Consider the following 18,196-nt stretch of genomic DNA (forward strand, 5'->3'; position numbering starts at 1 on the left):
AAGCAATGACCCACTATGTATTGCAAGTACAGTGAGCACCATTTCAATCACAGCATTTTTTTTTCAAAGTTTTAGATTATATGTGATAACATTTTAAATCCGTTTCCTTTTTAATCGAAATTTTTTCTCCAATTTCCTATTCTCTTTAGATATTGGAGCTCTAGATTTAGAAAACCCAAAAGCTTATGTTCCTCTTAAAGTATGTATTCTTAATACCTGCTCCAGTGGGAGTTTATCTACAATCTCTAGCACAGCGGACACCAGGGACTTGAAGTAAATGCTTGTATATAGAGTTGATAGGAGTGAACATGGAAAATAAGCATCGAGCCCTGAAAACCTTCTTCCCCCAAAAAATCCAGAGTATGAGCATCCCTCCCTGGGAGAGCCAAGATATGGGTCCCTTGCACATCTGGCTCTCTTGAGAGAGGATTCAACCACTATGGAATGGTACGGCAACTGCGGCTTCTCAAATCCATGAGCCTTTTGGACTTTATACATGGAATCCGCCTTTAGGCATCACTTGCAGAGAGATTTTTCCCAATTCTTCATTGGTGCATCTTTCAGGATGCTGTAAATGGGCACAGTCACAGCATCACTAGGGGGAGTCATAGCCGAAGATATCCAAGATCTAGGTCCTGGGCTCATCCTTGACCTCCAGTTAAGGATCGGCTTCAGCCATTTCCCTCAAAAAAACAAAAAGGAGAGTTCTTCTGGGGGAGATTTCTCCTCTTCTGCAGTGCAGAGGGATTTGAAGGTAGGCCAAGGGACCTCTCCTCCGAGAAGTTCTCTGACTCATCCTCAGATGCACAGGAGCACTCTGTCTAGACTCAGGGTGGGAGCACTGAGCTATTGGTTCACTCTGGGACTCTGTAGTAGCTTCCTCCCCTGATGTGCTGGAAAGACTCACAGCAATGGTACGTGCTGGCTCTGATGCCTGACAAGGCACCAGTGTCGACCGTTTTACAGGCAAGGAATAGGCAGCGCAAGCACCCTCAATGCCTTGGTGCTGTGCTCCTACAGGATGCACTCCAACTCCTCTTGCTACACGGCCCGGAACCACTCCTTGAGGACAGGCATCAGGAAAGGGAGGGTTTCTGCCAGTGTGAAGACAGTCTGCAAAGATTGTGCCAAACTCAAAGATGAGGTTCCAGCTTCAGGGAGATTGGTGCATTGGCATTTCAAAGAGGGAATGGTCCTCTCGGTGCAGACACTTCTTGGATATTGGTGAGGCCAGTACACGGGAGCTCCCAGCACTGTGCTTTGAGGACCAATGCTGATGCTTTGTCTTCTTACGGTGCTCAGCACTGGAGTCCTTCTGTGCTGACAAGGACAATGCTGAATCCATGCACATCCTTGACATCGGATCTGAGGCTACTTGGCTCAGGTGGGGACTACTGGTGCTTCATGTCTAGGGGGGAAGGGGCCCTCCTCAATACTGAGGTATCACCAGTGTCTGGAACAGCTCCAAAAGCCATGGGGACCAATACTCTCGGATGCCAATGTATCAGACCTGCATGCTGAAAGGTCTTATCTTCAAGGCCCAGACATTTTAGTCACACATCATGTGGGTCAATCACAGACATGGACCAATTACATTCTGTGCACCTCTTAAACCCTCTGGCAGGTTTGTGGGACATAACGGGGAAAACTACAGCAAAATCAAATGGCTTAATTATGGAAAAAATGTGAGAAAAACTAACTCACTCAAACCCTGCCAGAGCTCAGGCCTACAAATGGCCATGAGCCATGAAAAATTAAAAACAATAAAAGGGCTGCAAAGTAGGAAAAAAAAAAAAGAGGGGAAAAAAACAAGAGAAAAATCCCATGCTCTTCATGTAAATGAGGAGCAGGAAGATTTAAAAAAACAAAACAAAACTGTAAAAGGTTTTTACTTACTGCCATAATGGAAGACCCATCTTCTCAGCTCTGCAGAGAAAGAGCAACTGCAGGTCCCACACAGGGTTGCCAGGTGGAAATTTTTTTCCCCACCCAAACCAGCCTAAATCCAGCCCAAACTCAAACCCCGCCCCTGACACCCCCGCCGTCATCGGCCCCGCCTCCCCTGTCATCGGCCCCGCCCAAAACGTCACTAACCCCACCCAAAACGTCACTAACCCCGCCCCCTGCGGCCGAAAAAAATCGCCCACAAAACCGCCCTGAAGCCCAAAAAGCAGCCCAAAAAACCGCAACCCGCCGCGGGCAAAAATTTCCCGCGGCGGATTGCGGAAAACCGCCCAATTGGGCGGTAAAACCGCCCACCTGGCAACACTGGTCCCACACAACTCAGGAAGGAACTCGTGCATGGGTGGTTAGGCCTACCAAACATTTCTTAAAGAAATAGGAACACTGGGTAGCATCTGCACTGGGGATATATTGGGGGATGTGACCCACTTATGAGAATGCTATAGCATGCTTGTCCTCGGAGAAAGTATGTCTTTTACTTTAATAATCCTCCCATTACTAAAACAACGCACAATGAACGCATTTTAAGAATTACAGAAAAGGCTTTATTTTACTGAGTTTATAGTTTCAATATATAGATACAAGAATTTTCTTATTTAGGAATACAATTAGAACAAAAAATTTTGGATTAAAAAGGAAACTGATAAAAACAAATGTTATTGCACATAACCTAAGACTCCCCCCCCCCCTTCAAAAAACAAACAAACCACCAGCTGTGAGAAGAAAAGCAAGAATCGACATTACCCTCAATCAGTGCACATTTCAAGGTACTCAAAAATCCAAACTGAGATTGGTCAGCAGGCAGTCAAAGCCTGGTTAAAAAGTAATTGGAAAAAAGCAACTATAAACAAATCCTCATATACTGAGAACACTCTGCATGAGGATGTTTCTTGGACTAAGAAACCCACAATCTCTCTCCATCATAATTCTGGATTTGATCTTTTTCTGTTTTGTTAAGCATTTCCCTACTTTGTAAACCATGCACATGTTACACACCTTTTTAATTAAGGAGTCTCATCAGTGCAAAACAAATCAAGACAAAGCATTCTTACATATGAACACGTCATAATTCAAAAATCCTTATGTCTTTCTATCCAATGAACACTAGCATTAGAACCTGCTACCACTTTAGAAAAGTGAATATGAGGACATGGAACTTATATATCTTTCTATGTCACTGTGTGACATCATCTGAACGCATCACAAGCAGCCTGTTTGGAATCATAAATAGCATCTTACAATTAATGTAGAAAAAAAAAAATCTAATGACCACAGGAGGATACCTTGTGGAACAAGCAGATCCCGGGTTTATTACTACTTTTGTTTTGTATTGTCACTTAAAAGAATTCCAAATCTGCAGGCATTGAAAGGTTAAGGTCTTTTTACACTGCGTTAACACAATTTAAAACTAATTTGTTAAATATAAAAGATTTGCCAAAGTAGCAGTTTCTATAAGGTTGACTACTTATACAACTATAGCCATGTACTACAAAACTAAAATCTGTCGAATGTTACTAAAACATGTAGCAGCCACTCACTGTTCAAGATCACCACTGAAATTTCTAAATGAACCACAAAGCTTGGACTCTTGACTATTTTTCAATCAGTAAGGAGCTTTGGGCCCTGCATTTTATATTATATACTTAAGGCATTGTGTTCTCATGGTCACATGCATTATCTACAGTATAAAACAGAAGTTTTGGCTAGCAGTGTTCTAAAATTATGAATCACAATTCAGCACCTATTATGTTTTGCTAGTAAGGCAACAGCAGTGTCTTATACCACAATACTTCTTTCCACAGTCTATAGCAGGGTCAGTAAGAGCCCAAATTATTATAACTTTTACCTAGTTTGAATCCTCTACAGATTTTCTAAGATGGTTGTACTGGTTAAGTCACACAAATTACATCATTTCAACTAGGAATAATTACAGTAGCCATATAGAATATCATTGCACAATTCTTATGGTGCTTAACCAGATTATCAGGATATCAAAATGGCTGCTCAGTTGTGTCCTTAATCCCTTCGTTGTTTCCTTTGCTTCACATTGTTCTCCAAGGAAAAAAAGTTGTTTGTGTGCCCGTTCACAGTGCTTGCAGACCCATTCTGATATTCTTTCCTCCGGGATTCTTTCCTCTTGCTGTAGGTCTAAAATAAAAAGGAGTATAATTAAATGAGCCAAAACATTTCCTTGAAGCTACATATGACATAGAAGAAATCATGTGTTTCTCTTTACTGGGTTACACTTCCAAAGATGTTTGTTAAAAATGATCAGCACTGCCCATTTTAGTAAGGTTTCCTGATTATCCACTATATGGATATGGGTAAAATAAAATTGCTATAGTCCAAATAGAACAAATTTACCCATACAAAAATACACTCTCTTCTCCCACTAGTTTGGAGTGCCTTATTTGCTCCACAGATCCTGATGCAGCAAGTTGAAATGCTGGCCACCGTTGGCCGTGGAACAGCAGCAGAAAGCATCATAGCACATTTAAGTTACATGTGTTTGCAACACAAAAATATTTAATTAAAATTTTTGGCGCTTTGGGAGTTTTTTTTTTTTTTCAGCCAATGATGACAGCGAGAACTCCATTGCTATTATAAGAGCATTTACTGGAGTCTGTTGAGGATTTTTCCTCCCATTTTGCATTTTTTGACATAAGTTTTGATATTAATATACTTATGTGTGTGGGGGAAAAGATTGTATTTTTGTATGGTAAAATAAAACTATATCAGAAGCAGCCTTCAAAGGAACTTAAAATTATGTTCTTCTTTTAATAGCTCAAAGATGGCATCACAACAGATGTTAATCATTTTCTCATGGAATTCTTTTGTTACTTCTCAAGCATATGATTATCAGTTAATGATCAACAACTCAAATCAAGTTTTTTTTTTTTTTTTAGACAGCACAGATAGTATTACAAACATACAAATGGAAAGACACTGTGCTAGTGCACAGGACTGAGGGCTAGATGCACTAAAAAATCGTTAGAGCCCTTCCCTTAGCGAATTGGTAAGGAATGGGCATGCATTAAGGAAAGGGAATGCAAATGAGCTACTCGTTGTAGCTCACTTGCATTCTCTATTTCATTGGTAAACAGTTGGCCGGTTGAGCACGCGCACTGCGAATGCCAAATACGCCTCCTTGTGCCGCCCGAAATGAAGCCGCCGTGCCGCTCACCTCCTCCACGGCTCCGATGCGACTCGATGCAGTTGAGGACGCCCATCCAAAAAGACATCCTTTTTGGCCGTCATTCCCCCCCGGAATAATAAAAACGTCCTTTCTGGACGTGCTTCACCCAGCTGAGAGACCCGGAAGTCTCTGAGCCAATCACAACGCGTTTAGCTCAGCTAAACGCGTTGTGATTGGCTCAGAGACTTCCGGGTCTCTCAGCTGAGTGAAGCACGTCCAAAAAGGACGTTTTTATTATTTGGGGGGGAGGGGGGGGGATGACGGCCAAAAAGGATGTCTTTTTTGAAGCGAAGCGCTTTTTTTTGTGTTTTTTTGACAAGCACTTGGCCGTTGTTTCGAGTGAAGGACGTCCATAAAGGACGTTCCTGACGAGCACTTGGAGTTTTTTTTTTCCCCCGATTTTTTTCGTTACTTTTATAGAAGTTTTTCAATCCCGCGCAGCCCCAACGAGAGGTACAGACCTCTTGTTAGATTTTCCAGCGTTAAGGCAATCGGAAAACGGTAGTGCATCTCATCACAAAAGAGTTTCTACACAATTTGCTCATCTGCATTCCGTTTTCGTTAGCTGCTACCGTCATCGGAAAATGGCTCAGAGAAGCCTTTAGAGCATGCCAGGGTTTACTACTTGCTCGTTAATGGCTCGTTAAGTTTAGTGCATCTGGCCCTGAATCCTATTAAGTTGCCACAATAACTGCACAGTCATGGCAAAACTGTATATTAGCAGATCCTATAAAGACAGAGAAACCCACTTACTCTCCTGACAGAAATACATCTCCTTTCCAACTCACTTAACTCAGCTGCAATCAATCATTGGCTAGAGGTCATGACCAAGGGCTTCATTCAGGACCCTGTAATCTTGTGTCTTAAATCCAGTTACAAGGTTTGAATGTCACATAGCAATGATCCCATCTTCTCAGACTTGCAAATGCTGCCTCTGTAGCATACCCATCCAGCTCAGGAAGCTGAAGATCTGACCCAGGAAACAAACTGAAGTCTTGCATATTAAATATGTTTGCAGTTATGCCACCAAACCAGCCCCCTTCATTTTAAATATAGTACTTCAAAAGTACACATTTGGCTTGTAATGTTATTTCAGGTACATAGCTGCATTCTTGTGACATCAGCAGCCACTTTTCTCAACTGATGCATAAATGTTAATTATTTACTTATTTTTTAAACAAAGGATATTTTACCTTCAAGCCTCATATGTGTGATCACAATTTCATTTACAATTACTTTCTAAAACACACACACACACACACACACACACACACACACACACACACCCCAGGAGCTTAGTCAAGATCGGGAGGCGGGGCTGGTGATTGGGAGGCGGGGATAGTGCTGGACAGACTTGTACGGTCTGTGCCAGAGCCGGTGGTTGGGAGGTGAGGATAGTGCTGGGCAGACTTATACGGTCTGTGCCAGAGCCGGTGGTTGGGAGGCAGGGCTGGTGGTTGGGAGGTGAGGATAGTGCTGGGCAGACTTATACGGTCTGTGCCCTGAAGAGCACAGGTACAAATCAAAGTAGGGTATACACAAAAAGCAGCAAATATGAGTTATCTTGTTGGGCAGACTGGATGGACCGTGCAGGTCTTTTTCTGCCGTCATCTACTATGTTACTATGTTAAACACAAAACCACAGCAATCACTTAACACAAGCGCCCACAAACAGAACACAGTTTCAGTTGCAACTTCATTCAGCACATCTGCTGGGTGACCTTGGCATGTTTCAGCATAGAGGACTTAAATTGCATTATATAAATGTATTCTATGAGATCATGTGATGCATTGAGCACAGAAACAGCAGGCTGTTGGTGTTCTGGAGTCCTGTTCTCTAACTCCTATCTTCTTTGGGATTACTACCGTGGCAGACTTAAGATCTTCTTATTAATTCTTTGCTGACTCTATGGACAAATTTTTGGTCCAATTTGGGACAGATATGACTAAAAGAGGAGGGAAAAAAGGAAAAGGAGAAGGTGTATGGTGGGGAGGAAAAGATGGCTGAGCCTGTTTCTTTTAATGCACCCCACTACACAGGCTCACAGCTTATGCAGCTTACCTCCGCTGTAGATCATAGTAACACAGTAAATGACAGCAGATAAAGACCTGTACGGTCCATCCAGTCTGCCCAACAAGATAAACTCATTTTACACGGTATGTGATACTTTATATACCCGAGTTTGATTTGTCCTTGCCATTCTCAGGGCACAGACTGTAGAAGCCTGCCCAGCATTGTTCTTGTACTAAGTTCTGAAGGTAACGTCGAAACCCCCTTAAAATTTACATGCCAGCCCATCCATATCTATTCAGTCACGATCAGGGCGTAGACTGTAGAAGTCTGCCCAGCACTGGTTTTGCTTCCCAATTACCGGTGTCACCACCTAATTTCCGCTAAGATTCTGTGGATCCATTCCTTCTAAAAACAGGATTCCTTTGTGTTTATCCCACGCATGTTTGAATTCCATTACCGCTTTCATCTCCACCACCTCCCGCAGGAGGGCATTCCATATATCCACCACCCTCTCTGTGAAAAAATACTTCCTCACATCACTCCTGAGTCTGCCCCCCTTCAACCTCAATTCATGTCCTCTAGTTCTACCGCCTTCCTGTCTCTGGAAAAGGTTTGTTTGCATATTAACACCTTTCAAATATCTGAACATTTGTATCATGTCACCCCTCTTTCTCCTTTCCTCCAAGGTATACATGTTCAGGTCAGCAAGTCTCTCCTCGTATGGTTTGCAATGCAAATGTCTAGACCCAAAACCCAGGGAATACCCAGCAGATCGATCTTGAACCAACTTTGACAAGCTTTCATCAAATGAAATCTCACATTGGCTCGGAAAATACGCCAAATCGCAATGCAAATTAGACATTTGCCCTAATAGTCTAATAAGATCTGCACCCAAACAATTCAAAACAGACCTCACGAACCACGTAAATTACAGACTCCAAAATGGGCTCTTTCCTACGGATAAAGGAAACATCCTACTTACTCTGCTACCAAAAGATGCTAAGAAAAGCACAATGGACCTAACCAACTATCGCCCAGTAGCATTTATTCCACTTATAACCAAACTCAAGGAAGGCATAGCGACGAAACAACTTAAATAAACACTCAATCCTGCACGAGTCTCAATCAGGATTTCGGTCAAATCGCAGCACCAAAACTGTTCTAGTGTCCGTAATGAACTCATTTAAACAAGCAATTGCAACTGGTAACAACATACTCCTCCTACAATTCGACATGTCCAGCGCCTTTCACATGGTTAATCATGAAATACTATTACATATACTAGAATACTTCGGAGTAGGAGACAGTTCTCAAATGGTTCAAAGGATTCCTGACCACAAGATCATACCAAGTAACAACGTACGCAGACAGATCACTCCCATGGACACCTGAATGTGGAGTCCCCCAAGGATCCCCCCTCTCACCAACCTTATTCAACCTAATGATGATACCTTTAGCCAAACTTCTAGCCAATCAAAACCTCAACCCCTACATATATGCAGATGACGTCACAATTTACATCCCGTTCAAACATGATCTAAATGAAATTACCAACAAGATCAACCAAAGCCTCCAAATAATGCGCACCTGGGTAGATGCATTCCAACCAAACCTTAATGCAGAAAAAACACAATGTGTTGTACTTACCTCACAATATAACACAAAAAACTTCACCATAATCACACCATACTGTTCTCTTCCTGTCTCACAAAACTTAAGATTCTTGGAGTCACCATTGATCGAAACCTCACTCTTGATGCCCACGTGAAAAACACTACGAAAAAGATGTTCTACTCCATGTGGAAACTCAAAAGAGTAAAACCTTTCGTCACGAGATACATCTTCCGTACCCTGGTACAGTCAATGGTAATAAGTCATCTGGACTACTGCAACGCACTGTACGCTGGCTGCAAAGAACAGACTATCAAAAAACATGCTAAACCTCGTGGACCTACCTCCCAGAAACGCCACAAGATCATCTCGCAAATTTCTCAACCTGCACTTCCCCAGCTGTAAAGGACTAAAATACAAGCTGATGCACGCCACCACCTTCTCTTACATGAGTACGCAGTTATGGAATGCATTACCCACAGACCTGAAAACAATCGACGAAACAACTATCTTTCGCAAATCTCTGAAGACGTATTTCTTCAACAAGGCCTACAATGAGAACCTATAGCCTCACTAATCCACATTGAGCCTGCAAATAGGTGGGAAAATGTGGGATACAAATGCAATAAATAATAATACCATTTTTGTAGATTTTCTTTGCACCGCTTCTAGTCTTTTTACATCTTTAGCAAGATACAGCCTCCAAAACTGAACACAATACTCCAAGTGGGGCCTCACCGACTTGTAGAGGAGCATCAACACGTCTTTTCTTCTGCTAGTTATACCCCTCTCTATGCAACCTAGCATCCTTCTGGCCACAGCCGTCGCTTTGTTGCATTGTTTCTTCGCCTTTAGATCCTCAGACACCAACACCCCAAGGCCTCTCTCCTGAGTTGAGCTTACTAATCTCTCCCCTCCTACCCAGTATTTCTCTTTTGGGTTTCTGCACCCCAAGTGCATCACTCTACACTTCTGGGCATTAAATTTTGTTAAGTTATTAAATTTTAACTGCCAGACCCTCAACCATTCTTCTAACTTTCGGAGATCCCTTCTCATCATTTCTACTCCCTCCAGGGTATCCACTCTATTGGCTATTTTCATGTCAGCTACAAAAAGGCAAACCTTTCCTTCCAACCCTTCAGCAGTATCTCCCACAAATATACTAAAGAGAACAGGCCCCAGAATGGACCTGGAATCTAAATTCACATAGCTTTCCACTCAATTTGAACATTTTGAATCACTTTTAGAGGTGGTAACAGTTTGCACTGGCGAGCTTGAAGCTCAGGTGTCCACATTAGAGGACTCCTCACACACGAGACTGGCCCATAGTTATCCATTATGGAGAAAATCCTAAAAGATCACCCTGCAAAACTTGATGACTTAGAAAACGGGTTGTGGCAAGGAAATCTCTGCATAGTCTGCCTGATCATTATATTTGTTCAAGGAGTGGATGTCAAAGGACTTCTCACTCCTGGTTGCCCTCAGACCGTTGATTTTAGAACATGCTCATCGCGTTGGCAGGCATTCTGATGACAGGCAACAAACGCAGGTTGTTCTGGTTAAAGTTTTCAATTACCGCCATAAAGTGGAAATACTCTGTGGATACAGGCAAGAACGCGACACTCTTTGTTATGATGGAGTCCCAATAAAAACTTTTCAGGACTACTCTCCTGCACTCCAAGATGGTTGTAGAAAGTTTCACGTCATCTGTGCCACCCTGGCTGCAAAGCATATTTGTTTCATGTTGCTCTACCCAGCCACACTTAAGGTGTTTGTACAAGGCCGCTGGAAAGCCTATGAAACAGTGGATGCGGCTTAACAGCGTTTACAATTAAATGTGACTGATGGAACTGATTAGTCCTGGAAGAATCTCTCCATCACAGGCCATTATAATTAATTTTTATCAGCAAGTGTGATTATGCATGCTTTTCTTTGGGGGTGCTTTAGGATATGTGTATCAATGGCTATGAAGTATTTGTTGTAAACGTGTAATCCCCTATATTGTCATACCACTTAAGAGTGGGGTGTGGGACTCCTTGCTCACAACAATGATCTCTGCTCTCTACCTTTGGGTGTGGACGGTGAGTGGGTTTATATGGTATATGGACTGGGGGGGGGGGCGCGGTTGGGAAAGGGTTAGATTTACAGCTTGTTCATTGTGAGGCATCTTGCAGCAACATGGGTTCGAAATTAGTCCATTCAGGAATGGGGAGGACCAGTATAACTGGAAGCACTTTGTGCTGCCTCCTATGGAAAGTACCCAGGCTCCAAATTTGTGCAATGGTATGGATCTGACAAAGTAATCATTTTGAGATTATGCTTGAATTGACCAACAGAGTAATTACTTGGAATGTAGGTGGGATCATGTCTCCTGTGAAACACAGTAAGATTTTGGTGGCTTTATGCCGCCATGAAGCAGATGTTGCATTCCTACAGGAAACCCATCTTACAGATGTGGAACATTTGATATGTAGACATTGGATGGGTGGCAATTTTTATTCATCTTCTGGGAGTAGGAGTGGAGGAGTCGCAATTTTGATCAAACATTCTTCAATATAAAGCTGAGCTCCTTGACCAAGAATCAGCAGGCCGTTATGTTTTTCTGCACCTCTGGTTGCAGGGTAAGGAAATGCTCATACTGGCAGTGTATGGCCCTGTCCAATGGGATTGAAGTTTTTACAGACACAATACAATGTGCATTCCTCATCAGTCGCAAAATCTTATCATTTTGGGTGATATGAACTTAGTGTTAGTCAGTTTGATCGCTCAATCTCCTCCCATTCAGACAGAAATAGAAGCGTTATGGGAGATCTGTCCGCTCTAGTCACAACACTAGATTTAGCAGATGCCTGGTGGGCATTACACCCTACTGAGCGTGATTATACACACCTCTCCAGGGCGTATGACACGTACTCGCAACTTGACTACATCTTGACAAGTTGTAGGTTGTTTGAAGCTGTTTCGGCTCTTGGTATCGGACCATGCCATGGTCTGGATAGATCTAGAGCTCCCCGATTTTTATCACTCAAGGGGTGACTACAGATTTCCAGCTTATTTATGTTGGGACCTGAGTATCAGCAGTACCTTAGTGAGAAATGGGACTCTTATAAAGACAACTAATGACCAATATATTGACCAACCTCTATTATTTTGGTCAACAGCTAAGGCAGCTCTTCCGGGGAGGGATGTGACAGCGTTTGAGAGTGCCCATAAGAAACGCTTAGCCACTAGTTTATTACAGCTAGAGCATCTCTACAGCATGATAAACAAGCTCATATCAGCACCCCTTGTCAGGCCACAAGAGAAGTTATGTGCTACTCAAGCAGCTTCAAATGTCTTCATCCACAAAAAGACAACCAGGATGTTACTATACTGAAAATATCATTTTGTTTCTATTGCTATGGTAACAAGCCTGGGAAGCTGTTGGCGCAAGTAGTTAAAGCCTGGGAGGGGGGGGGGGGGGGAGAGGGATCTCAGGTAGTTACTGCTTTAAAAGATTCTCCAGGGAATATTATGAATCAGACTGAGAAGATATGAGATCTTTGAGGATTAACTTTCAAAATCTTTATGCGGAGTGGGCCTTGCCAGACACACCTACACTGCAGGCTTATTTAACATCCTCAAGATTGCCTACATTGCTGGCAGAGGAGGTGGTTTCATTAAACCAACCTCTTACAGTAAAAGAGTTGCGGCAAGCTATCTTTGAAGATTAACTCTGCATCGGGTGGCTTCACTAGTGAATTTTATCAACTGTTACAGGTGCAGATTTTGGGCCCTTTGTTGGCCTACTTACTATACAGAAGTTATAGAGAAAGGGTCTTTCCCGCTTCACGCTAATATGGTGCTTATAACATTAAAGCCATCTCAGCCCAAGGAATTGGCCGATTCAAATTGACCATTTCTTTAATCAATATTTCTTTGATCAATATTAAGCTCCTGTCAAAAGTGTTGGCAGATTGTCTGGCGGGGATCCTATCTCATGTAGTAGGGGAAGAACAGGTTGGATTTGTTCATAAGAGGCAAGCAGTCTGGAACATTCGTAAACTGCTGTTGGATACACCTATTGCCAACATTAGATGCCTTCTCTGCTAATCAGTTTGGGCGTACAGAAGGCGTTCAAGAAGGTCAATTGGTTTTACCTATTTCAAGTTTTGCAATACATGGCTATTAAAGGATGTTTTTTTTTCAAGCTACACAGTCATTATTAGTGGCCCAGGGCCTCTCTTTTTGTAAATGGTGTGCATGCTCTATCTTTTCCTATCTTTCTTTGGCACAGAGCACGGGTGCCCACTGTCACCATTACTTTTTAAAAATTATCACAAAGCCCCTGTGTGTGTGTTGTGTACGGCACTGGAGGTCCAGGGCTTGAGCATTCAGGACACTTCTATCAAGACATTTGCTTTTGCAGATGACTTGTTGGTTGTAGTAACCAATCCTGACACAACCTTGGGGAGCTTGCTGTCTGTTATTGACACTTATGGACAGTTATTTATTTATAGCATTTATACCCCGCTCTTTCCCGCTCGATAGCAGGCTCAGTGCGGCTTACAATGTATAAGTACAGAGTATCACAGGGATAACACAATTTGAGGGTACAAAGTATCAAAGAGGTAACACAATGTATGGGTAAAAAGTGTCACTTAGATAATACAGTTGTGTAGAGAAGGGTAAAAGGAAGAGATGTGGGGGAAGGATTGAGGTATGTTTAATGTTAGTAGTGTGGGTCAAAGTCATAACTTAAGTTGGGTTGTTTGGATAGGCTTGTTTGAAGAGGTATGTTTTCAGCAGCTTTTGGAAGCTTAGAAGTTCGGTTGTAGTTCGGATGAATCTTGGTATGGTGTTCCAGAGCTGACTGCCTAAAACTGAGAAGTTGGATGCATAGTAGGTTTTGTATTTGAGAACTTTGCAATTAGGCAGGTGAAGACTGAGATATGTTCGCGAGGATTTGGACCTGTTCCTGGCTGGAAGATCGATTAGGTTGGTCATGTAAAGTGAATGATACATACCTGTAGCAGGTGTTCTCCGAGGACAGCAGGCTGATTGTTCTCACGACTGGGTGACGTCCGCGGCAGCCCCCACCAACCGGAAAAAGCTTCGCGGGCGGTCCGCACGCAGGGCACGCCCACCGCGCATGCGCGGCCGTCTTCCCGCCCGTGCGCGACCGTTCCCGCCAGTTGAATGACAAGCAAAAAGATGAAAACGCAACTCCAAAGGGGAGGAGGGAGGGTAGGTGAGAACAATCAGCCTGCTGTCCTCGGAGAACACCTGCTACAGGTATGTATCATTCACTTTCTCCGAGGACAAGCAGGCTGCTTGTTCTCACGACTGGGGTATCCCTAGCTCTCAGGCTCACTCAAAACAAGAACCCAGGTCAATTGAACCTCGCAACGGCGAGGATACAACAGAAAATTGACCTACGAAGAACAACTAACAGAGTGCAGCCTGACCAGAATAAATTTGGGTCCTGGAGGGTGGAGTTGGATTTACACCCCAAACAGATTCTGCAGCACCGACTGCCCGAACCGACTGTCGCGTCGGGTATCCTGCTGGAGGCAGTAATGTGATGTGAATGTGTGGACAGATGACCACGTCGCAGCCTTGCAGATCTCTTCAATAGTGGCTGACTTCAAGTGGGCCACTGACGCTGCCATGGCTCTAACACTATGAGCCGTGACATGACCCTCAAGAGCCAGCCCAGCCTGGGCGTAAGTGAAGGAAATGCAATCTGCTAGCCAATTGGAGATGGTGCGTTTCCCGACAGCGACCCCTAGCCTGTTAGGGTCGAAAGAAACAAACAATTGGGCGGACTGTCTGTGGGGCTGTGTCCGCTCCAAGTAGAAGGCCAATGCTCTCTTGCAGTCCAATGTGTGCAACTGACGTTCAACAGGGCGGGTATGCAGCCTGGGGAAGAATGTTGACAAGACAATTGACTGGTTAAGATGGAACTCCGACACCACCTTCGGCAGGAACTTTGGGTGGGTGCGGAGCACTACTCTATTGTGATGAAATTTGGTATACGGAGCATGAGCCACCAGGGCTTGAAGCTCACTGACCCTACGAGCTGAAGTAACTGCCACCAAGAAAATGACCTTCCAGGTCAAGTACTTCAGATGGCAGGTATTCAGTGGCTCAAAAGGAGGTTTCATCAGCTGGGTGAGGACGACGTTGAGATCCCACGACACTGCAGGAGGCTTGATAGGGGGCTTTGACAAAAGCAAGCCTCTCATGAATCGAACGACTAAAGGCTCTCCAGAGATGGCTTTACCTTCCACACGATAATGGTAAGCACTAATCGCACTAAGGTGATTCCTTACGGAGTTGGTCTTGAGGCCAGACTCTGACAAGTGCAGAAGGTATTCAAGCAGGTTCTGTGCAGGGCAAGAACGAGGTTCTAGGGCCTTGCTCTCACACCAAACGACAAACCTCCTCCACTTGAAAAAGTAACTCTTTTTAGTGGAATCCTTCCTAGAGGCAAGCAAGACACGGGAGACACCCTCAGACAGACCCAACGCAGCGAAGTCTACGCCCTCAACATCCAGGCCGTGAGAGCCAGAGACTGAAGGTTGGGGTGCAGCAACGCTCCGTCATTCTGCGAAATGAGAGTCGGAAAACACTCCAATCTCCACGGTTCTTCTGAGGACAACTCCAGAAGAAGAGGGAACCAGATCTGACGGGGCCAAAAGGGCGCTATCAGAATCATGGTGCCGCGGTCTTGCTTGAGCTTCAGTAAGGTCTTCCCCACCAAAGGTATGGGAGGATAAGCATACAGGAGGCCGGTCCCCCAATGAAGGAGAAAGGCGTCCGACGCTAGCCTGCCGTGTGTCTGAAGTCTGGAACAGAACAGAGGCAGCTTGTGGTTGGTCTGAGAGGCGAAAAGGTCCACCGAGGGGGGTGCCCCACTCTCGGAAGATCTTGCGTACCACTCTGGAATGGAGCGACCACTCGTGCGGTTGCATGACTCTGCTCAGTCTATCGGCCAGACTGTTGTTTACGCCTGCCAGGTATGTGGCTTGGAGGAGCATGCCGAACTGGCAAGCCCAACTCCACAACCCAACGGCTTCCTGGCACAGGGGGCGAGATCCGGTGCCCCCCTGCTTGTTGACGTAATACATTGCAACCTGATTGTCTGTCCGAATTTGGATAATTTAGCAGGACAGCCGATCTCTGAAAGCCTTCAGTGCGTTCCAGATCGCTCGGAGCTCCAGGAGGTTGATCTGCAGATCCTTTTCCTGGAGGGACCACCGACCCTGGGTGTGGAGCCCATCGACATGAGCTCCCCACCCCAGGCGAGATGCATCCGTCGTCAGCACTTTCGTGGGCTGTGGAATTTGGAATGGACGTCCCAGGGTCAAATTGATCCGAATGGTCCACCAGAGCAGTGAAGTGCGGCAACTGGTGGAGAGGCGGATGACATCTTCTAGATTCCCGGTGGCTTGGAACCACTGGGAAGCTAGGGTCCATTGAGCAGATCTCATGTGAAGATGAGCCATGGGAGTCACATGGACTGTGGAGGCCATATGACCCAGAAGTCTCAACATCTGCCGAGCTGTGACCTGAGACGCTCTGGTCTGCGAAGCCAGGGACAAGAGGTTGTTGGCCCTTGCTGCGGGGAGGAAGGCCTGAGCCGTCTGGGTATTCAGCAGAGCTCCTATGAATTCCAGAGACTGGGCTGGCTGGAGATGGGACTTTGGGTAATTTTTCACAAACCCCAGCAGCTCCAGGAGTTGAATAGTGCACTGCATGGACCGGAGGGCCCCTGCCTCCGAGGTGTTCTTGACCAGCCAATCGTCGAGATATGGGAACACGTGCACTTCCAGCTTGCGTAGATACGCCGCTACCACCACGAGGCACTTTGTAAACACCCGTGGGGCAGAGGCGAGCCCAAAGGGCAGCACACAATACTGAAAGTGCCGTGCGCCCAGGCGGAATCTGAGATACTGTCTGTGAGCTGGCAGTATCGGGATGTGAGTGTATGCATCCTTTAAATCCAGGGAACATAGCCAATCGTTTTTCTGAATCATTGGCAGAAGGGTGCCCAAGGAAAGCATCCTGAACTTTTCTTTGACCAGGAATTTGTTCAGGCCTCTCAGGTCTAGGATGGGACGCATCCCCCCTGTTTTCTTTTCCACAAGGAAGTACCTGGAATAGAATCCCTGCCCTTCTTGCCCGGGTGGTACGGGCTCGACCGCATTGGCGCTGAGAAGGGCGGAGAGTTCCTCTGCAAGTACCTGCTTGTGATGGGAGCTGAATGATTGAGCTCCCGGAGGACAATTTGGTGGCAGGGAGGCCAAATTCAGGGCGTATCCGCACCGCACTATTTGGAGAACCCACTGGTCGGATGTTATGAGAGGCCACCTTTGGTGAAAAAATTTTAACCTCCCTCCGACCGGCAGATCGTCCGGTACGGACACTTTGAGGGCGGCTATGTTCCCGTGGATCCAGTCAAAAGCCCGTCCCCGGCTTTTGCTGTGGAGGCGCAGGGGGCTGCTTAGGCGCACGCTGTTGACGAGAACGAGCGCGCTGGGGCTGTCCCTGTGCCTGACGAGGCCTTCGGGCCGGCTGGGTGTACCTACGCTTTGCAAAATAATAGGGCACAGCCTGCCGGGCCCGGGAAAAACGTCCACCAGCTGAGGTGGATGCTGAAGGCGCCCGGTGGGAGAGCTTGTCGAGGGCGGTTTCCCGCTGATGCAGTTGGTCCACCAGCTGCTCGACCTTCTCACCAAAAATATTATCCCCCCGGCAAGGGACGTTGGCCAGTCTCTGCTGGGTGCGGTTGTCCAGGTCAGAGGCACGCAGCCATGAAAGCCTGCGCATCACTATACCTTGGGCCGCAGCACGAGATGCCACGTCACAGGTGTCATAGATACCCCTGGACAGGAACTTTCTGCACGCCTTCAGCTGCCTGACCACCTCCTGATAAGGCCCGGACTGCTCAGGCGGGAGCTTATCGACCAGGTCTGCCAGTTGCTTCACATTGTTCCGCATGTGGATGCTCGTATAGAGCTGGTACGACTGGATGCGGGTCACGAGCATGGAGGATTGGTAGGCCTTCCTCCCAAACGAGTCCAGAGTGCGAGACTCCCGCCCCGGGGGCGCCGAGGCGGTATCCCTCGAACTCCGTGCCCTCTTGAGAGCAGAATCCACGACCGCCGAGTCATGGGGCAATTGGGGCCGCATTAACTCTGGGTCCGAGTGGATTCTGTACTGGGACTCTGCTTTCTTGGGAATGATGGGATTAGATAGTGGTCTCATCCAGTTCTGAAGCAGTGTCTCTTTGAGGACATTGTGCAATGGCACCGTGGAGGACTCTCTAGGTGGTGATGGATAGTCGAGGACCTCGAGCATCTCAGCCCTCGGCTCATCCACAGAGACCACGGGGAAGGGAATGCAAATAGACATATCCCTTACAAAGG

General features: G+C 45.6%; 1 protein-coding gene across 2 annotated transcripts in view; it reads right to left on the minus strand.

Moving 5' to 3' along the window:
• Window positions 1-2,203: 2,203 nt before the first annotated feature.
• The window catches only part of ELOVL5 (ELOVL fatty acid elongase 5), a 123,595-nt gene continuing 107,602 nt past the window's right edge, over window positions 2,204-18,196 (minus strand). For both annotated transcript variants that reach the window (XM_030198965.1, XM_030198966.1), the window contains exon 8: window positions 2,204-4,110. In XM_030198965.1, coding sequence (XP_030054825.1) covers window positions 3,979-4,110 — 132 coding nt within the window. In that variant the 3' untranslated portion in view covers window positions 2,204-3,978. The remainder of the gene's footprint in view (window positions 4,111-18,196) is intronic.

This window comes from Microcaecilia unicolor, chromosome 3 (genome assembly GCF_901765095.1).
Source record: "Microcaecilia unicolor chromosome 3, aMicUni1.1, whole genome shotgun sequence".
NCBI classification, from domain to species: Eukaryota; Metazoa; Chordata; class Amphibia; order Gymnophiona; family Siphonopidae; genus Microcaecilia; species Microcaecilia unicolor.